At 36.0% G+C, this 20632-nt stretch overlaps 1 protein-coding gene and 1 pseudogene across 4 annotated transcripts in view; one reads left to right on the top strand and one right to left on the bottom strand.

The window, feature by feature from the left end:
* Window positions 1-20632, top strand: part of AZI2 (5-azacytidine induced 2) — a 37991-nt gene that overhangs the window by 9131 nt on the left and 8228 nt on the right. For 2 of the 4 annotated variants that reach the window (XM_007097460.3, XM_042957152.1), the window contains exons 2-6: window positions 6787-7007; window positions 8530-8655; window positions 9129-9228; window positions 10330-10478; window positions 19240-19298. In XM_007097460.3, the coding sequence (XP_007097522.1) occupies window positions 6792-7007; window positions 8530-8655; window positions 9129-9228; window positions 10330-10478; window positions 19240-19298 (650 nt within the window). In that variant the 5' untranslated portion in view covers window positions 6787-6791. Of the gene's footprint in view, window positions 1-5559; window positions 5722-6786; window positions 7008-8529; window positions 8656-9128; window positions 9229-10329; window positions 10479-19239; window positions 19299-20632 lie in introns of those variants that run through there. The other 2 variants (XM_042957151.1, XM_007097459.3) reach the window with 2 other exon arrangements.
* Window positions 420-1368, bottom strand: LOC122230742 (annotated as a pseudogene).

Genomic DNA, 20632 nt, shown 5'->3' with positions numbered 1-20632 from the left:
ATTTCAATTTGTACACACTTCTAGACATATGTACCAAACAATTTGAAAAATCATGTAGTTGTGATTTCTTTTTCTAAAGGTTATTTCAGTGACCTTTCAGCTTAAAATTTGGAGGCAAATTTTTCTTAACAGCAGTATATTCAAATGTTGATATGCTGTTGCATTGTTAAGTCCCATTATTTCACAATTTAATATTATATACATTACATACTCAAATTTTCAGTCTGGCACAGCACATTAGCAAAGTTACTAGGAAAACTGGACCAAATCCAAGATGTTACAGAGGGCACAAAATTCTGACAGGGAGAGGCAAGATCAAGGAGTGGTCTTCTTTAGGAATCAATTCTGTCAAAAACAACATTGGAATAGAAGTAATTTAAGATGTTCAAGACCTAGTAAACTCATGACTGACTCCAAACTGACATTTAGTATGCTTGGCATTATAGGATATAAAAACTGCCCCATCTATGGAATGTTAAACTGACACCCAAGATAATCAAAGCATCCCATATTCAATATCCCGCTATTTTCTGGTTGTACCAAAAAATAAAAATTAACAACTAGCAAATGGTTTCACCTTTTTAAAAAAGTATTTACGCTTAAATAATGGTATGAGGGGGGATTCCCTCCTTCCTAAAAATGTTTGTGGAGCTACTAAAGAACCTGCATTCACAAAATAGTTAATAAAACTATTCCTCTGGATTGTATACGTAGGGAGACAGGGACCACTACTAATAAGACATGGTATATGATATTAATCAGACTTGGCTTCTTTCTCTGCTGCTTCATCAGAGGCTAGACTCCCCTCATTTTCAGTTTTTCCATTTTCTGTAGGTAGGTTTCCTTTTGTTTCTTGGTTAGCCACTTCAGCCTGTTTTCCCTTTGCTTTCCTTTTCCCCTTTACTTTTTTTTTGTCTGAAGATTTATCCTTTTCTTCCTCCTTTTTTGGCTTCTTTTCCACTTTTGTGGGTGCAGGTTTGGCGGACAGCCTCACCAATTTCCTCTTGGGCTACTCCTTTGCCACCCCCTCAGTGGAGCTGACCTTCCTCTTGGGCATTGTGGCAGTAGGGTAGGTGCATGCTGGGTGCCTGCAGGTCACAGAGTGCTGAGAGCTTTTACAAAGTTGGGCTGCCTGGTTGCAGCCGCTCCTCCCACACCCAAGCTGCTCCGACATACCCCAGATTTTTTTGCTTTAGTTTGCATGGAATATCGTTTTTCAGTCCTTCACTTCAATCTGAAGTGAGTCTCTTATAGGCAGCATATAGGTAGGTCTTGTTTTTTTAATCTATTCTTCACCCTATGTCGTTAGATTGGAACATTTAGACCACTCACGTTTAAAGTAATCCTTGATAGGGGTACCTGGGTGGCTCAGTTAGTTGTGCTTCTTCTGACTCTTGATTTCTGCTCAGGTCATGATCTTGAGCCCCTCGTTGGGCCCTGCCCTGAGCATGGAGCCTGCTTGAGATTTTCTCTCTCCCTCTTTCTCTCTGCCCCTCTTGTGCATGCATGCGCTCTTTTGTTCGCTGTCTCTGTCTCTCTCTCCAAATAAATATTAAAAAAAAAAAAAAATTGTTGATAGGTATGTGCTTAGTGCCATTTTTTGTTAAGTGTCTTCTGGTTATTTTTGTAGTTTTTCTCAGTTCCTTTCTTGATCTCTTTCCCTGTGATTGAGAACTTTCTTTAGTGTTATGCTTGGCTTTCTTTCTCTTTTTTTGTGTATCTTTAAAGGTTTTTGGTTTGTGGCTACTATGAGTTTCATATTTGACATCCTAAGTGTAACAGTCTGTAGTAAGTTGATGGTCACTTAAGTTCAAACACATTTTGAAAGAACCTCATTTTTACTCCCACATTTTATGTATACGTTGCCATATTTTACATCTTTTTTATTTTGTTACTACTCTTAAGTAATTTTTTTAGGACATAATAGATTTTACTACTTGTGTTTTTTAACGTTCATACTAGCTTTATAAATGGTTGCTGTACTAACTTTACTGTATGTTTGCTTCTATTTTTACTCTTGAAATTTTTTCCTTTTCTAATTATGGTCATTTCTTTTCCACTTGAAGTCCCTTCAACGTTTATTATAATACCAGTTTAGTGGTGATGAACTCCTTTAACTTTTGCTTGTCTGGAAAACGATTATCTCTCCTTCAATTCTGAATGATAATGTTGTTGGGTAGAATATTCCTGGATGTAGGTTATTTACGTTTCAGCACTTTGTATATATCATGCCAGTCTCTTCTGGCCTGCAAAGTTGCTGCTTTTAAAATTCTTTATCTTTGATCTTTGATGATATTTTAATGTATGTCATGTTGTGGACCTCCTTTGGTCCATCTTGTTTGGGACTCTGGTTGCTTTCTGTACCTGGATGTCTGTTTCCTTCCCCAGGTTAGGGAAGTTTTCAGCTATTATTTTTGTCAAATAAGTTTTCTGCCCCTTTCTCTCCTTTCTTTCTGGGACCTCTGAAATGTGAATGTATGTTTACTTGATATTGTCCAAGAGATCCCTTGGCCTACCCTCATTTTGTAAAATTCTTCCTCTTCCTCCTCTTCTTCCTCCTCCTCGTCCTCCTTTTTTATTGCTGTTTAGTTTAGGTCCTTTCTATTATCTTGTCTTCCAGTTTGCTGATTCATTCTTTTGCATCTTCTAATCTGTTGATTCCCTCTAGTGTATTTTTTATTTCAGTTGTTGTATTCTTTTTTTTAAGTTTACTTATTTATTTAGAAAGAGAGAGAGGAGAGAGAATCCCAATCCGGGTACATGCTGTCAGCACAGAGCCCCATGCAGGGCTGGATCCCATGAACCGTGAGATCATGACCTGAGCTGAAATCAAGAGCCAGATGGTTAACCCCAGTTTTTAAGTAATCTCAACACTCAACATGGGACTCAAGCTCACAACCCCAAGGTCAAGAGTTGCATGCTCTACCAACTGAACTGGCCACGCACCCCTTGGGTGTGTTTTAATCTATGGCTATTTCTCATATAATTTTTAGGACAATTAGATAAGCAATTTTCATGCTGCTTTCCAGTGCTTTCCAAGTCATGTTTATAGTACAATAAGTAAATATTTGGAATAATAGTATGAAACCTGAAAGAAGCATATAAATGCAAATAATACTTTCTCATATTTCTCACCAAATGCACCTTTTTGGTGATTTAAAACCAAAATAGGAAATAAGATTTAAATATATAAAATAAGCCAATCGCATTACTGATTTTGTCCTAAAAAGGACCACTTATCATACTATACATGTGACTTTGTTATATCATTATATCTCCTTCCATCTAAAATACTTAAAAGTCGTTCCATAAGATTCCTAGTTTTGTAGTTCTTAACAAATCTGAGTATGTGGAAAATTCATGGGGGGGAAAATACTGATAGTTAGGCTCTGAAATCCAAGTGCTTGTACTGTATGTTATCTGATCTTGGTTAAGCTTTGTAACCTTCCCAGGCCCCAGTTTTCTCATCCGTGAAATGAATACAGTAAGATTTTCTACCTCAGAGTGTAGTCATGAGAATTAAATGGGATAATGTTTTTAAAATACTTAGCACAATACTGAGTAGTTCATTTGGTTACAGATACATTTTATAAATATTGTGTATTCTTCACATTCTTGAATCCTATCCATTCTTGAATTCCATAGAATAAGGACCAAATTCTGTAGTCTCTCTGTTATAAAGAGAGTTTGTTTCTGTTAGGTTTTTTTATTTCACATTTTGCTGTTTATCTTTTCATACCTTCTCCCCACACTTTCAGGTCTTTGAACTTGTTTCTCCTTCCTAGAAGTTTTAAGTACAATGAAAATAACCATCCTCTTCACTTAAGAGTACGGGACTAAGAGTCATTTTTTGTGTGTGTGATACTTCTTTCAAAACCATTCCTCCTTCCCAACCCTCAATTTCCATAGCATTCTCTCTTGTTTCAAATATATTACTTATCTTTATGGTGTGGTAATTATTTTACTGCACAGCTGTTTTCCACACTGGGTTTTCCTTGCTGAATAAATGATTGTTTCGTGATAAAAATGAATAGGAAATCACACAGCTGAGCTAGCTAGAACTTTGTGTAAAGTAAAAGCATATATGCTCTGATCCTTAAAGTGCACAGTCTGTAGGACATCTGTGTTGATTGTGTAGAGCAGTTTATGCTTACTTCTTGTTTTTCAACTTTCTTTGGAGAAATAATTATCCCAGTTGAATAACTCCTCATTTGGATATTAAGATATGAGAAATTATGTCTAAGATGGGCACAGTTTTATCTCTCCTTAAACTATACTGCATGCTGCCACTTAACTAGCGAACTATTCTTGTTCTGCTTAGCAAGCTTTTCAGATATAATATGTAGGAGAAAGAATCTTATGTGGATATACATATGCATACTTGCAGTTTGCAATGTGGGAATAACCCATACTTTCCTTTTGGAGAGGAAATATCAACATTTCAGCTATCAGCAGCATGACTGGTATGATGTTTGCTGTTATTTTGGAAAAGGGTTGAATTCAGAGAGGAAAAAGTAAACCCCATTAAAGGAAGAAAACTTTTTCTTCATTACGAGAAGAAAGTATATCTTCCGCCAGAAGCAGCAGAAATTAAGTATGGTTCTAAGGACCTGCCACCTTTTTGGGATATGTAGGTAGCATAGTCCTTTCTTATTTTTGGACTTTATTGACAGGCTGGGAAAGATTCTAACTTAAGAGTAGGAGTTGTCCTATATGGTTAGAAAAAAATTTTTAATGTTTATTATTTTTGAGAGGAAGAGAGAGCGTGATCGGGGGGAGGGGCAGAGAGAAAGGAAGACACAGAATCCAAAGCAGACTTGAGGCTTATGGGTGTCAGCACAGAGCCTGACGTGGGGCTCGAACTCATGAACTGTGAGCTCATGACCTCAGCTGAAGTCAGATGCTTAACTGGCTGAGCCACCCAGGTGCCCTGCTTAGAAATTTTCAAGTTGGTATTGGTGAAAATTGTCTGATAGCTTTCACCTACTCAGATTGTAGTACACACATTCATTTTTGCCTACCTCTCCTATAATCCTAGATATAAAAAAATTGCTAGGCATACCAAACTCTAACATTAGTTGAGAACAATTGGAAGCTTTTCATTGTAAAACCAGTAAAGCAGAAATACAGTGATAGAAGACCAGAACCAGAAAAACACACACTTTTCCTAATACTCATGTTGTCTGAAATACAGCAAAATGGACTTTATAGGCATTGATTGATACAGGGAGGGAGGCTAGAAGTTTTGGAGAAGAGCAGGCATAGTAAAACATGGATTCTGTGGTTTAATCACCTATGTTTATATCTCAGTTCATTATTTACTATGTTACTTGGGAAAATTACTTAAATTCCTTCTACTTCAATTCCTCACCTTTAATATTCTTGGAACAGTGACTGACACAATAAGCAATAAAATATTATTCCAAGCAAGGAATAGTAAATAAAAATTTTTTTAGTAGTCCTTAATTATGTAAGATACATGAAATTCCATTATAGTCTTTATTTAGAATGCTGTATTTGGTGTTTTATTTCGAACTTAAAAATGTTTAAAAGGATTTTTTAGGTTCTCTTATGATATGCAGTCCCTCTTACCCTGTTTTTCCCATGAGGTCTTAAAAGGTTTCAGCCACAATTTCTCCTTCCACAGTGTTTTTCAGGAACATAACTCTCAGATGGGGAAGTAATGATGAACCTAACAGCAAAAGTAGATGTACAGAGCAAGTTAAGTTCCCTAACTAATGGAGTAACTGGCTGCTTCTCTTAGGTGTTAGAGTTGGGGACACAATGATGAACAAAACAAACATAACTTGCACCCTCACAGAGCTAACTAACATCTACTAGCTTTTACTTGGACTGAGTACTTAACCTTTTTGATCCTATAAAATGTAGATGATACCTACCTCATAGAATTGTTTGGATGGGTTTAAATGAGATAGTATTAAGAGAATGTAGTACAAGGTACTAGGACACGGTAAGTACTGAAATGTTAATTCCGGGGCCCCTGGGGGGCTCAGTCAGTTAAGCATCTAACTTCGGCTCAGGTTATGATCTCGCAGTTCATGTGTTCGGGCCCCGGGTTGGGCTCTCTGCTGACAGCTCAGAGCCTGGAGCCTGGTTCAGATTCTGTGTCTCCCTCTCTCTCTGCCTCTCCCTCACATGCTCTCTCTCTCAAAAATAAAAAAAAAAAACATTTTAAAAAGTTTTTTTAATGGGTACTATTGCAGTTGCACAACAAACAACTACTGGTATGGGAAGAATATAGTGGAGCATGCCTTAAAACTTCTGTAATAGTCTTGTAATGAATTGTACTTGGAGTTTTTGATAATTTATAGTTTGGGAAGCTATAAAACTTGCTATTTATATATGTAAGTGGAAATGCTGATAAAAAAATAATGGGTATTAAGTATTTAAAAATGTTTATCCTTTCACAACTTTTTCTAAAACTTAATAATAGCTTCGGTTGGTTTCAAATGCTTTATAGATATTAACTCATTTAATATTCTTATGAATTCTGTGAAATAGTCGCTACGATTTTTTATACTTTATAAATAAGGAAACTGAGGCAGAGAGATTAAGCATCTTGCCCAAAGCCACACTGGCTCTAAGTAGTAGTACTTGGATGCAGTTCCTAGAATCTGGTTTCAGAGTCCATGCCCTTTACCAGTATTTTATGCTGCCTCTAAAAGAAAAGAGTTTTTAAACATTGCCCCAGTATGCTCATTCTAAATACATCTCTCTTGCTCATTTATTCAATGAGACATTTGTATTTTATATTCTTTTAAAAAGCTGTCATGGATGCACTGGTAGAAGATGATATCTGCATTCTGAATCATGAAAAAGCACATAGGAGAGATACGGTGACTCCAATCTCAATATATTCAGGAGATGAGTCTGTTGCTTCACATTTTGCCCTTGTCACTGCATATGAAGACATCAAAAAACGACTTAAGGATTCAGAGAAAGAGAACTCTTTCTTAAAGAAAAGAGTAAGATTTTTGGAAGAAAAGGTAATTATTATCTTTATTATATTTTATGACTTAAAGAATAATTTAAAATACTTGACGTTTTAAATAGTTTTCTATCCTGTCTTCCATGGTTTACTAAATTTCCAAGAATAACTCACTTCTAATCTTAAAACCCTGGGCATACTGCACTTATCATACTTTACATATAATGTACATGATGAATATTTGTAGAATATTCAACTTGGAACAGCAATAACAACTTCCAATAACAACTTGGAATAGATTTTTCTTTTTTCAGATTGCCGTACCTTCATAAACTGTGTTTTATTCAGCATGTTAATATGTGTGCAAAAAATTATATGCCAACAAAGGAAATTAAGTGTCAAAGGAGGAAGCTCCTGTAACATTATTCTAATATGTTTAAAAATGTCTTCACCAGAATTGACATACATCTTCTTTACCTGAACATTCTCTTTTGTTTTTCAACACACAGAATAATGCTTTCAACTGATATATTAATGTCATCTGTTTACCTTTTTCATGCAGAAACCTGACACTCCTAAATGTTATAGAATATTTAAGCTTGATAGCTGATCCCATTATAAATCATCACATCTACTTGGCTTTGGATAGTGGAACTCTTCAAAGCTCCACTATAAGTTCCATATAAGTGGAACACTTATATTTTTGTTTTTGAGTTTTAAAGTTTTAACTTAGTTTTATGTTTATTTGGATTAGATCATTTTATTTGTATTTTATGAACAGCAGCTTCGCCAAAGGGAAAGGAAATGGATTCTTAGCTGCCAAGGAAATGAATTATCTTGTTACAAAAACTGTAGGATGGGGCTTGGTAGAGTTTGATTCATCTAGGGGAAGTACAAGAAAGGAAGTCAGTTGTAAAAATCATGATTTCTTTGAATTCCTATGCATTTTCTTTAATGATAATCAAATAAATTTGTGATATACTGGGGTAGAGTGAGAAAAGGTAACATTTCGGAGTTCATAGTTATGTTTATTTTTAAACTAAGTAGAAAAATGTGATTTGGTATAGTTAACATTGGAGATAGTTCTGTACTTTGTGACCAATAATCCTATTAATTTCTATTCTGGAATAATCTAGTACTAAATGAACTAACACGTTTATTCTCTAAAAAGCCAAGTATACCTTCATTTCTCACTTTTTCTGATGACGGAAATGAAATACTACTGGCTTGGAAAACATCTTCGTACTATAAAAGAATGATGTAGTATTTTAGTGTGATGAATTAGTATATGCTATAAGACAGAAAACACTGATTAAAAGCATAAAATAGAGCACTTTAAAAATACTTACCTGTATTTTTTTTCTTTCTTAATCAATAAAGCTTAATTGTTGGAAGTGAAATGTTTTATTTAATTATAGTCCAGGCTTTATCCCTGCATTACAAAAAAAGTAAGGTGTAGAGTCATCAGAAGACTGGCTTCTTTGTGTGTGTGTGTGTGTGTGTGTGTGTGTGTGTGTGTGTGTGTGTGTGTGTGTGTAGAATTCCTTCTTAAGCTTTCTCTTCTAATTTCATTCTCTTAGCTTATAGGAGCTCGATTAGATGAAGAAACAAGTTCTGTGGGACGTGAACAAGTAAATAAGGCCTATCATGCATATCGAGAGGTTTGCATTGATAGAGATAATTTGAAAAGCAAATTGGATAAAATGGTAAGTTGGTTTAAAAAGAATATCTATATATTGGGAATGAGTTTCTTCTTCAGGAAGCTTAAAATTAGAAATAAATATTTATATTTATGAAATTAAAAATTGAAAATATACATGCTCAGGGCAAAAATAGCAATTTTTAATAGTAATATTTGTAACTTATTTCTGTGCAAAATAAATACTTTGTATGTAATGATGTTTAGGACTTAAATATGTCTAACGCCACTAACTTATTTTTAAAAATCATGACATAGTAGGATTTGTCAATGTTTTTAAAAATGAAAAGAAAAAAGAAAAAAAGCCAGTGAATAATATCCTAAGTTTGAAAGACAGAGAGATTAGCGAAAAACTGGGTTCATTTTCCCACCTCACTTTTTAAAAGGCCTGAATCGGTTTTTTTCATCTACCTGAAAATTAATATATATCAAGCTACAGATTATACCAAATGTAATTTGGCATTTTCCCTACTTAACTAGAATAAAGACAACTCTGAATCTTTGAAAGTATTGAATGAACAGCTACAATCTAAAGAAGTAGAACTTCTCCAGCTAAGGACAGAGGTGGAAACTCAGCAGGGTATGCCACTTATTTGTTACAAATGTTATAATGGAATCAGTACAGTTTTCCATTTATGTGTTATATCCATTACCAGGTTTCTTTATCTGTATGCTAAGGCCTTAACTTATTTTATAATTTTAGGCTTACGTTAATTTCTCTGATCTGCTTTCACAAAATATCAACCCCTTTTAACTTTTCCTTAGATATAAATTGCACTTTTCCTAGAGAAAATTTGATGGTTTTTATTCAGGGCTAGTTTGTGATGAAGTAGATGAAGAAAGGAGTAGAACCCCATCCTTGTCAAAACGTCTTGCCTGCTGGTATGTCCTGGCTTTTCCTTTCTAATGAACTTTTGCCTGCTATTAGACGCCTGTCATGGAGTAGTTACAATTCCTTTTTTTTTTTTTTTTTTTTTTTTTTAATTTCTGAAGTCTGTTAAAATGTGCAGATGCAATGCTGGAGTGAAAAATTAGTTATGGAACAATATGGGTATTGGCCTGTTCCCATAAACATTCTGATGAGCCAAACTGAAGAGTAGGCCTCTGAGGGAGACCTTTTGATAGGAGATTGAGATGAGCTCTCTTATAATAGCTGGTTGGGGATTTTTCTAGGTAGGGAGTCTAAAGCATTTAGTCAAGAGTAAGTCAGTATCCAGTTGTATTGAGTTTCTGCAGTGGAATGTTCATCAGTAAATCATTTTGATATCATGTTCTAGGCCTTATGGTCAAACTCTCTGGGGGGACTAGATGGAGTGATTAGCTACGTGAGCTTCAGTTTCCTCACTTCATTTACTTTTATCACTGTCTTAACCTTGACTTACATAGGTAGACTATTGACTTGTCTACGATTTGATTAGTGTCGTATATTTTAAAGTTCCAGACTTACAAACTTGTACTTTAATGTAAATAGAAAATCAGGGACAGGGATGATTAATACATTCTAAAACAAGATTGGCAGGTTTTATATTCTCATTAGCATAGATCTTTGAACGTAATTATTGTTTTTTAAAACTTACTTGTGCATGTTTTATATTAGTTTTTGCATTATGTACATTTTACTACGGAATTGCAACAAATGTGAAGGCAGAAATAACAATTTTAACGTCTATCCTTTTTTTAGTGATAAGGAATTTAAATCCACCTTCATCAAACTGGGAGGTGGAAAAGTTGAGCTGTGACCTGAAGATCCATGGTTTGGAACAAGAGCTGGAACTGATGAGGAAAGAATGTAGTGATCTCAAAATACAGCTACAGAAAGCCAAACAAATGGTACTACAGAATTATTAAATTGAGAAGTTCAGTATTCAGTACTGTGTACTATTTGTAGGATTTGTAACTAAGGATTAAATTGTAGAGTTAACTTATATTGTTGCTACTTAGAGAGTTACAGTCTCTGAAAAATTCACCTTTATCTTCCATTTTAGCCATTTTGTGTAAAATTTGATATACTATATACTTCTAGCATAATCCCAGAATTTATAATTTTGTTTTAAAAAGCTCACTTAAAAAAAACCTTAGTTTATTAATTTATTAAAGCTATTCTTTTAAACTCCTTTCCTTCAGTTTCCTTATGTCATTTTTTTCTGTAAAGCTTAAAGAGAACTCAAGTTTTAAGTTTATCGTTTTGTTTAATAATTTGATTAATGTAGACACTACAACATACAACTTAATTTTTAGGATTCTTTTTTAAGAAGGAAAAACTTGTCAGTCTACTAATTTTTAGAAGTTTAATACTTTTGGGACAACTTTAATTTTTAGCAAATAGCTGAGGTTGTAAGAATTGGGAAAAAGCAAAAACGAAAAGCCCTGCTGAGCTGCTAAAGTACGGTTAGCCTAAAGTCATCCACTAAAACACAAGTTGCCTCTCAGGTCCTCACCTAATCTGTTTACCAGAACTTTACATTGGGTTCTAACAAACTTGATTACAAGGTTAGATGTCATGACAGATAGTACTGAATAGAAAAAGAAGAAATAATAACAGTGTGAGAGCACATGCACCATATGCAAAATAGTTGTTACAAATAATAGCCAAACTATGGAAAGAGCCCAAATGTCCATCAACTGATGAATGATAAAGAAGAGGTGGTATATATACACAGCGGAATATTACTCAGCCATCAAAAAGAATGAAGTCTTGCCATTTGCAATGACATGAATGGAGATAGAGTGTATTATGCTAAGCCAAGTCAGAGAAAGACAAATACAGTATCATATGATTTCACTTGTATGGAATTTAAGAAATAAAAGATGAACGTGGCGGTGGGGTGGGGAAGAGAGGGAAACAAACCATAAGAGACTTTTAAGTATAGAGGACAGGTTGAGGGTTGATGGAGGGTGACAGGTCAGCTAGATGGATTATAGTTATTAAGGAGGGCACTTTTATGAAGGACACTGAGTGTTGTATGTAAGTGGTGAATTACTAAATTCTTCTGAAACCAATATTGCACTGTGTGTTAACAATTTAAATAAAAATTTGGGAAAAAAATCTTAAAAAGATAATTGTTACAGAAATTGTAAAGGTTAGTAGTCTAGAGTCAAACAACCATTATATACATTTACGTATTTTAAATAAGTTAACCAGTTAGATAATTATTTCTCATCTTACCCATTTTGCCCATCAGAGCATTCTAACTCCATTGAGGAGCTGTGTCACCTACCCCTGGTTCCTCTTGGGATGCCAGTAACTGATAAGGGAACTACTTCCCATACTTCCTGACTGCCAGCCAGCATGCTTCCCCTGAATCCTCACTGTCCTTAAATGGAACTGATAGTTCTCTCTTCTGTAATGTAGTCTTTATTGAATGTGACCACCACTTGAGGATGAGCCAGGCATTAAGAATAATACAGCATTCCACCTTGGCCTTGGCCAAATGAATTCCTCTGAACTGGACAATGAGAACTTGCTTTCAAGCCCCCAGGCCTGAGAAAGGGGAAATACCACAGAAATTAATGTCAGTTCCTGTTGAGCAAAATGCTTTTTTTTCCTACTTGACATCTGAAGTTAACCACTGCCATACCTTTGAACCTGTGATTACATACCGTAATTTCTTCAAAGGCTTCAAGCATCCTGTCCTACAAGCTTAGGTGCCATAGCCCCTGAAAAGCTAGCTAGATGGCTGCCTGACTGCTATGGTTGCTTGTTTATTTATATATGTTTTTTAATTTTATGTTTTTAAAATTTTTAATTTCAGTATAGTTAAGATACAATGTTATATTAGTTTTAGGTGTACAATACAGTGATTCAGCAAGGCTATACCTTACTAAGTACTCATCATGATAAATGTACTCCTAATTCTCTTCACATATTTAACTCATCCCTACCCCTTTTGATAACCATCTATTTGTTCTCTATGGTTAAGAGTCTGTTTTTGGTTTGTCTCTTTTTTTCTTTGTTTATTGGTTTTTAAATTCTACCGTGAGTGAAATCATATGATATTTGTCTTTCTCTGACTGGGTTATTTCGCTCTGCATCATACTCTCTAGATCTATCTACGTTGTTGCAGAAGGCAAGATTCTCTTTTATGACTGAGTGATAGTCCATTTTTTGCATGCACACACACACACACACACATCCTCTATCCATATATTGATGTACACTGGGGCAGCTTCCATATCTTGGTTATTGTAAATTATGCTGCAATAGACATAGGGTTGCATATATCCCTTCCAATTAGTGTTTTCATATTCTTTGGGTAAATACCTAACAGTGGAATTACAGAATCATATGTCAATTCTATTTTTAATTTTTTGAGGAACCTCCATAGTGTTTTCAAAGTGGCTACACCAGTTTGCATCCCACCAGCACACATGAGGGTTCCTTTTTCTCCACATCCTTGTCGACACTTGTTTGTTTTTTATTTTAGCCATTCTGACAGGTGTGAGGTGATACCTTATTATGGTTTTGATTTGCATTTCCAGATGATGAGTGATGTTGAGTATCTTTTCATGTCTGTTGGTCATCCGGATGTCTTTTGAGAAATGTCTGTTAATACCTTTTGCCCGTTTTTAATTGGATTATTCCTTCTCATGTTCATGTGATGTATCATGTTGATTGGAGAATATTGAACCACACTGGCATCCTAGGAATAAAATCTAGTTGGTCATGGTGAATGATTTTTTTAACGTATAGTAGGATTTCTTTTGCTAGTGTTTTGCTAAGGATTTTTGCAGTTGTGTTCATCAACAGTATTGGCCTGTACTTCCCTTTTTTGTGTAGTGTCTATCTGGTTTTGGTATCAGGGTAATGATGGCCTCATAGAATGAATTTGGAAGCTTTCTTACTTTTATTTTTTGGATTAATTTGAGAGAAATAGGTATTAATTCTTCTTTAAATGTATAATAGAATTCGCCTCTGAAGCCATCCGGTCCTGGACTTGTGTTTGTTGGGAACTTTTTGATTAATTATTCAATTTCATGGCTGGTAATTGGTCTGTTCAAATTTTCTTTTTCTCCTGATTTCAGTTTTGGGAGGTTGTATGTTTCTAGTAATTTCTCCCATTTTTTCTAGGTTTTCTAGTTTGTTGGCATATTATTTTTCATAATCTCTTACAATCCTGTGTATTTCTGTGGTGTCAGTTATTTCTCCTGTTTTATGTCTGATTTTGAGTCTTTTTTGTTTTTTGGTTTTTTTGGTGAATATTGCTGAAGGTTTATCAATTTTGTTGGTCTTTTCGAAGTACCAGCTCCTGGTTTTCTTGATCTGCTCTGTTGTGTTTTTAGTTTCTAATGAATTTGTTTCTGCTCTAATCTTTATTAATAATTTCCTTCCATCCACTGGTTTGGGGTTTTGTTCTCCTTTTCAACTCTTTCAGGTAACAGGTTAGGTTGTTTGAGATTTTTCTTGCATTATCAGGTAGACCTGTCTTGCTATAAATTTCCTTATTAATACAATAGCTTTTGCTGAATCCAAAAGATTTTGGGCTGTTGGATTTTCATTTCCATTTGTCTTCATGTATTTTTGGCGGCTGCTTTGATTTCTTAGTTGAACCACTGATTGCTTAGTAGCATGTTATTTAACCTCCATGTATTTTGTTTTTTGCAGATTTTCTCTTGTGGTTGATTTGTAGTTTCATAGTACTGTGGTTGGAAAAGATGCATGCTGTGTCTTCAGTCTTTATGAATTTGTTGCACTTATTTTGTTGCCTGATATGAGATCTATTCTGGAGAATGTTCCGTGTGCACTTGACAGGAATTGTGTATTTTGCTGTTTTAGGGTGGAATGTTCTGAATATATCGGCTAGATCCATCTGATCCATTGTGTCATTCAAAGCCACTGTTTCCTTGCTGATTTGCTGTTTGGATGTTCTATCCATTGATAGAAGTGGAATGTTAAAGTTCCCTACTATTGTATTACTATTGATTACTTCCTTTATGTTTGTTATTTGCTATATGTATTTGGGTGCTTCCATGTTGAGTGCATAAATATTTACAATTCTTATTGTAATTGTTCCATTTATGATTATATAGTGTTCTTTTCCTGTTCTTTTTTAAAAAAATTTTTTATGTCTATTTATTTTGAGAGAGATCCAGACAGTGTGAACAGGAGAGGGGAGGAGAGAGAGAGAAAGAGAGAAAATCCCAAGCAGGCTCTGCACCATGAGTGCAGAGCCCAACACGGGCTCGAACCCATGAAACAGTGAGATAGTGACCTGAGCTGAAACTGGGAGTCAGATGCTTAACCGACTGAGCCACCCAGGCACCCCATGTCTTTCTTTAAAAGTCTACTTTATCCCATAAAAGTATTGCCAACCTGGCTGTTTTTTTTCCCTGCCACCATTTGCATGACAAATGCTTTTCCATCCCTTTACTTTCAATCTGCATTTGTCTTTAGTTCTGTAATGAGTCTCTTGTAGGCAGCATATAGATGGATCTTTTCCTTTTTTATCCATTCCATCACCTAATGTCTTTTGATTGTACCATTTAGTCCATTTATATTCAAAGTAATTATTGATAGGTATGTACTTATTGCCATTTTATTACTTGTTTACGGTTGTTTTTATAGTTCTACTCTGTTACTTTCTTCTCTTGCACTCTCCTGGTTTGCTGACTTTCTGTAGTGATATACTTGGATTCCTTTCTCTTTACATTTTGCATATCTATTAGTGGGTTTTGAGATTTGTGGTACTGTTAGGTTTGCATGTAACATAACATTTTATGCAGATAGCAGTCTATATTAAGTTAGTGGTCACTTAGGTTTCAATCCAGTATTTATTTCTCTCCACCTCATGTTTTAGGTAAATGGTGTCATACTTTACATCATTCTATTTTGTGAATCCCTTGGCTGAGTTTTATAGATATAAATTTTACTGTTTTTGTGCTCCTTTTATTATTCCTACTAATGGTCTTTCCTTTCCACTCAAAGTGCCCCCTTTAACATTTCTTGTAGGGTTGGTTTAGTGGTGATGAATTCCTTTAACCTTTGTTTGGGAAACCATTTATCTCTTCTATTCTGAATGATATCTTTGCTCTGTAGCGTATTCTTGGCTGCAGGGGTTTTTTTCAGCACTTTTAATGTATCATGCTACTCCCTTCTGGCCTGCACACTTTCTGGTGAAAAATCAGCTGGGAGCCACATGGGGTTTCCCATGTATGTGTTTTCTTTTGCTGCATTTAAAATTCTCTATCACTGCCTTTTGCCATTGTCATTATGTGTCTTGCTTTGCACCTCTTGGCTAGATTTTATTGGGGGCTTTATGTGCCTCCTGTATCTGGATTTTGGTTTCTTCCCTCAGATGCAGGAAGTTTTCAGCTTCCCAAATTTATTTCTTCAAATAAACTTTCTGTCCCCTTTTCATTCTCTTCTTGTAGCATCCCTGTGATTCAAATGTTATTACACTTGATGGCATCACTGAATTCCCTAAATCTGTTTTCATTTATTATTATAATTTTATCTTTCTTCTCTTCAGCTTGATTGCTTTCCATTACTCTGGCCTTCAGTTCGCTCATCCTTTCTTATTTTTCTGGTGCACTGTTTCGTCTAGTACATTTCTAATTTCAGTTACTGAGTTCTTCATCTCTTATGGTTTATATTTTTATGGCTTCTATCTCTTTTGTAAGGGTCTCACTGAGGTCTTCCACTCTTCTCAAGTCTAGTGAGTATCTTTATGACCATTATTGTAAATACTCTACCATGCATATTAATCTCTGTTTTGTTTAGGTCTCTTGCTATGATCTAGGCCTTTTCTTTCTTTTGGGGCATAATCCTCTGTCTCTTAATTTTGTTTGTTTCTATGTCTTAGGGAAGTCAGCTATGTCTCCAGCTCTTGAAATAGTGGCGTTATAAAGAAGAGGTCCTGTGGTGCCAAGAAGTACAATGTCCCATGTTCACCAGAACCTCACATTTCAGGCGCATCTCCTGTGTGTGCTCCTTACTGTTTGGGCCAAGCCACTTTTGCCTTCAGTCATCTGCAGTTGCCTTCTTTGCCTCTTGTGGGAAGGGTCTGGTCCCTCTGTTAGTGGGCCAGTCTAGGGCCACCTTGGGCTTTGGTCAAGGCAGACCAGGCATTTCCCAGAGATGCAGTAGCACTGAACTTCAGGGTACTTTCCCTGTATTGTGTCTTAAGAAGCTTTTGTTGGTGGGTAGGCCCTGTAGTTAGACCAGATGTCTACCCCCCACTCACTGCTCCAGCTGGAGCCAGTCTGGTGTCTGTGTGGTTATTTTCCTGTCTCCCCAGGGCAGGAGTCACTTTTGGAGTGGTGCTGGCCCCTCCCAGGGCTGCCTGCACAGTGCCAGGGTTTTACCACTTTGGATGGGTTCTGGCCAAGGGCATATTGAAAGGAGCAGATCCATAGGAGAATGTTGGGGCACGGCATATGGTGTTAGCACAGTTTGAGCGGGAGAGGTCTACGGTGGGAGGGGAGCTGGAGCTGCTTTTGAAAACTGCTTTATGGCTGGTGGGGGTGAGTCCCCAAGAGAGTGTGGGGGGCAGTATATTTAGTGCCAGCAAGGTCTGTGCTGGTCGGTTGTGGGAGGGTACCTGCTGCTGCCCAAAACTATGGAAGCTGGTTGGGTTGGAGAGGGCAGAACTGCAGAAGCGTGGGGCATGCTGTTAGCCAGCCAGGTGGAGAGGGTGCTGCACTGGTCCTGCACGTGTCCGTGTAAATAGGGTGGGGGGGCTGGGAGAGAAGAAGCACCCACCAGCTCCTTTCTTCTTTGAGAAGTCTCCCAGCGATCCCTGCTACTCTAGCACATGCTCTAACACGAGTCAGCTAATCTCTCTCCTATATACCTGAAGCATTTTTCACAGTGCTGCTTCAATACTGTGTCTTCTCGGGGTTCATTATGCTGTCCCTTCAAGGGCGGGGATTCTGTTTCCTCTGCCCTCCCCTGCCTCCCAGAGCTGAGCTCATTGATTTGTCAAGTCCCAGGTGTTAAGCCCCACTGATTGTAAGAACTTGGGAAATTAGGCCTCTCTGGTTTTCAAAGCCAAATGTCACAGGGATTCTTTGGGGATTTGTCTTCCCTGTGTGTGTTCCCCATGCCTGGGGTGCCTAGTGTGAGAGTGAGTCTTTTTCTCCTTTCTCCATGCCTGCAATGTTCCTCCCTCCTTCAGATAGACCCATGGGTCCATTTAGCTCCAGATGGCCTCTCTGCTCTTCCTACCTGTTCAGTATGGTCTCTTCTTTACCTTTTGCTGTGGAGAGTCTGTTCTGTCATCCCTCAGGTCATTTTGTGGGTTATTTACACTGATGTGGATGTTATCTGCTTGTATCTGTGGAACAAGGTGAGCTTACGCCCCTCCTACTCTGCCATCTTTTTTAGAGGCTTCTTTTAAAAAGATACGCTTGCAAGAAAGGATCTGTACCTTGTAGCTCTCAATTATAATTGTCAGTAAATGGATTTGCCTTGAAAGGAAATTGATAGCTTTTTACATAATGGATATTTCCTTACTGAGTAGAAAACAGTACCACGGCATTATAAAAACGTGGCTCATAATTACGGTGTTGCTGATTATTATGTAAAATTAGGAACATCATTTAATTCTTCTGAACTTGTTTTCTGTAGACTTTTAAATACCACTGTTTTTTCATGAAGGTTAGATAATATGTAACATGTTTTGCATAGTGCTTAGTATATAGTATATTTAATAAGTGAATGTATTTCAAAAAAACTTAAGGTAATCCAGAAAAGCAATACTCTTAAGGGTGTGTGTGTGTGTATGAGATAGATCAATTCTTATTAGTTACTCTTTTCCACTAGATGGTGCTAGGGGATAAATTTAGTTTAATTCATCATAAATCATAGAAACATTTAAAAGTAGAAGAAACTTTAGAAATCACTTTTCGCTTACTGCTGAAATGGTATCTGAAGGACTAAGAAACTTATGACTTTAAGATGAATTAAAAGGATTTTTTTTTTTCTTTTCTAATTTAAGACTTGGTCCTTGACCTTCATAAGAATTTATTTGGCAGGGGGAGGGGAGATTTAAAACTAAAAAAGAAAATGGTCACAACTAAGGTAAAGATATCAACCAGGAATAGGAATAGTGGAATGCTTAATGCAAATTTATCAGAGGTTCCAAGTTGAAATCAAAAGTGTGAAATAGCATCCCTATGTTGACATAATGGTGAGGGGTTTTTTTTGTTTTTGTTTTTTACTCAGTTGATTACTGTTTGGTATTAATGAGGTCAAGGTTCCAGGGTGAGTTCCACTATGGCCCTTTTAGACTTTTCTATATCCCCCAATATTCCAGTCATTTATATTTAGACAAGTTGATCTTTTGGGGCCAGGTGAAGACACTAGAGCCAAAGAAGTTTAGAAAACACTGGATATGTAAAATGGAGTTGGTATAGAGGACTAAAGTACCTAATAAGAACCCATTTAGCTATTCATTATGTGCTATTGTATACCAAAGGTTTTGAGAAGTTCTATACCATAGGAATTTGTTTAACTTGAACAGTGTTTCCCAATGTTTTGTAGCCATGGGCCCCTGTATATGTGAAACTCCCACATCATAAAGAACTAGTTTGGGAAACAGATCTATACTTCTTAACAATTATAACTTTAAAACTTTATTTTTAAACATGACAGGATCCATCTCAGGAAGACAATCTGAATAGCAGTGATCTCCAAAGACTGAGCATTTCAAGGTATGAACATTCTTCAAAATTCAAAAATAACACATTGTATAGGTTACCTAGATTTCTGTTGTGATTTAACTTTAAAAAAGAATGGATACTATTTGGGTACTGCATGTAATCTCTGATCACAGTGGATTTATAAAAAACATTTAACTGTTCATCAGCAGTAGGTTTGAACTTAAGTAGTAGAAAAGTGCATATTGTGATGCTTTAAACAAAATTTTGAACACTTTTAGATTTTTAGGGAGCTGTGTAGAAAGTATTCTGTAATAAATCCTGGTTTGTACCTGAAGAATTATACATTTCCATATACGGTAACTCCGCCTTAAGGGCAAATTTGGACCACCTTAGTCTTTCGCATAACATGAATTTTAAAAGAACTATCCATTTGGGGTAAAAACAAAAGTAGCTATCAGAGTTCATATGTTACTTTAACCCTTTTTTCTTAAATATATGACATTTTTACTTGAGTAACAAGTACTGTGTTTTAAATTATCTGATTTTAGCATCTCTTCTCTAGAAGGATACTTTCATCCAATGAAAAATAGTGAGTTGACTTCATTGCTTGATCATTTGGCTTCCAAAGTTTACTGAGCGAAAGCGAATAATGTGAAATGGCTCATACCTATTCCTATCAAAACCTAATTGAGAGAAATGATCAAGTAGGGCAGAATTTGAGGATTGCAGCCAATCTTCTAGATTCAGGGGTAGGCAAACTTTTTCTTTATAGGGCCAGAGTATTTTAGGCCTTATGGGTTATAACAATTACCGTAACAATTGGAATTAATAAACTCTGCCATTTGAACAGTTATTCAGTTATGCCTTGAAGTTTCATCCAGCTTTATAGCAAGAAGTTTTTCCTTTTTAAACAGTGTGTCTAGTTCAGTATCCATGTAAATTTTCTCAAAGTTGTCTTTTTTTTTTTTTATCAAAGTTACCTTTTCTCCTGCCAACCTAGGTTTCCCTTTGTTATATTTATCATTTTTTATAAGCCTCTTCAAACCATTTTTGGAAAGAATCAGGGAACAAAAAATATGTTAGAATCGGAGTAGGTCAAAGGGGCTGTGTATAGTGTATTAGAAGTACATGATATAGAAGGAGACTTCTTCCATTCATGGGAGATTTTACATAAATTTGGATCACATCTACTGAAAATAACTTGAAAACTGGTCCCCAGAAATGTCTTTGAAGACCTCATATACCTAACAACATAGTAAAGAATATACCAGGATTTAGAGGAGGATGAAGGTCCAAAGAGGTGAGTCAACCTTTTGAGGCTACCAGGTTATATATATATAACTGGCTTCAAAGTACACTTTTGAATTCTCTAAACTTCAGTATTA

The sequence above is a fragment of the Panthera tigris genome, chromosome C2 (assembly GCF_018350195.1).
Source record: "Panthera tigris isolate Pti1 chromosome C2, P.tigris_Pti1_mat1.1, whole genome shotgun sequence".
Classification (NCBI taxonomy): domain Eukaryota; kingdom Metazoa; phylum Chordata; class Mammalia; order Carnivora; family Felidae; genus Panthera; species Panthera tigris.
Note: the sequence above shows the minus strand (reverse complement) of the source record. Positions and strands in the feature narration are given on the sequence as shown.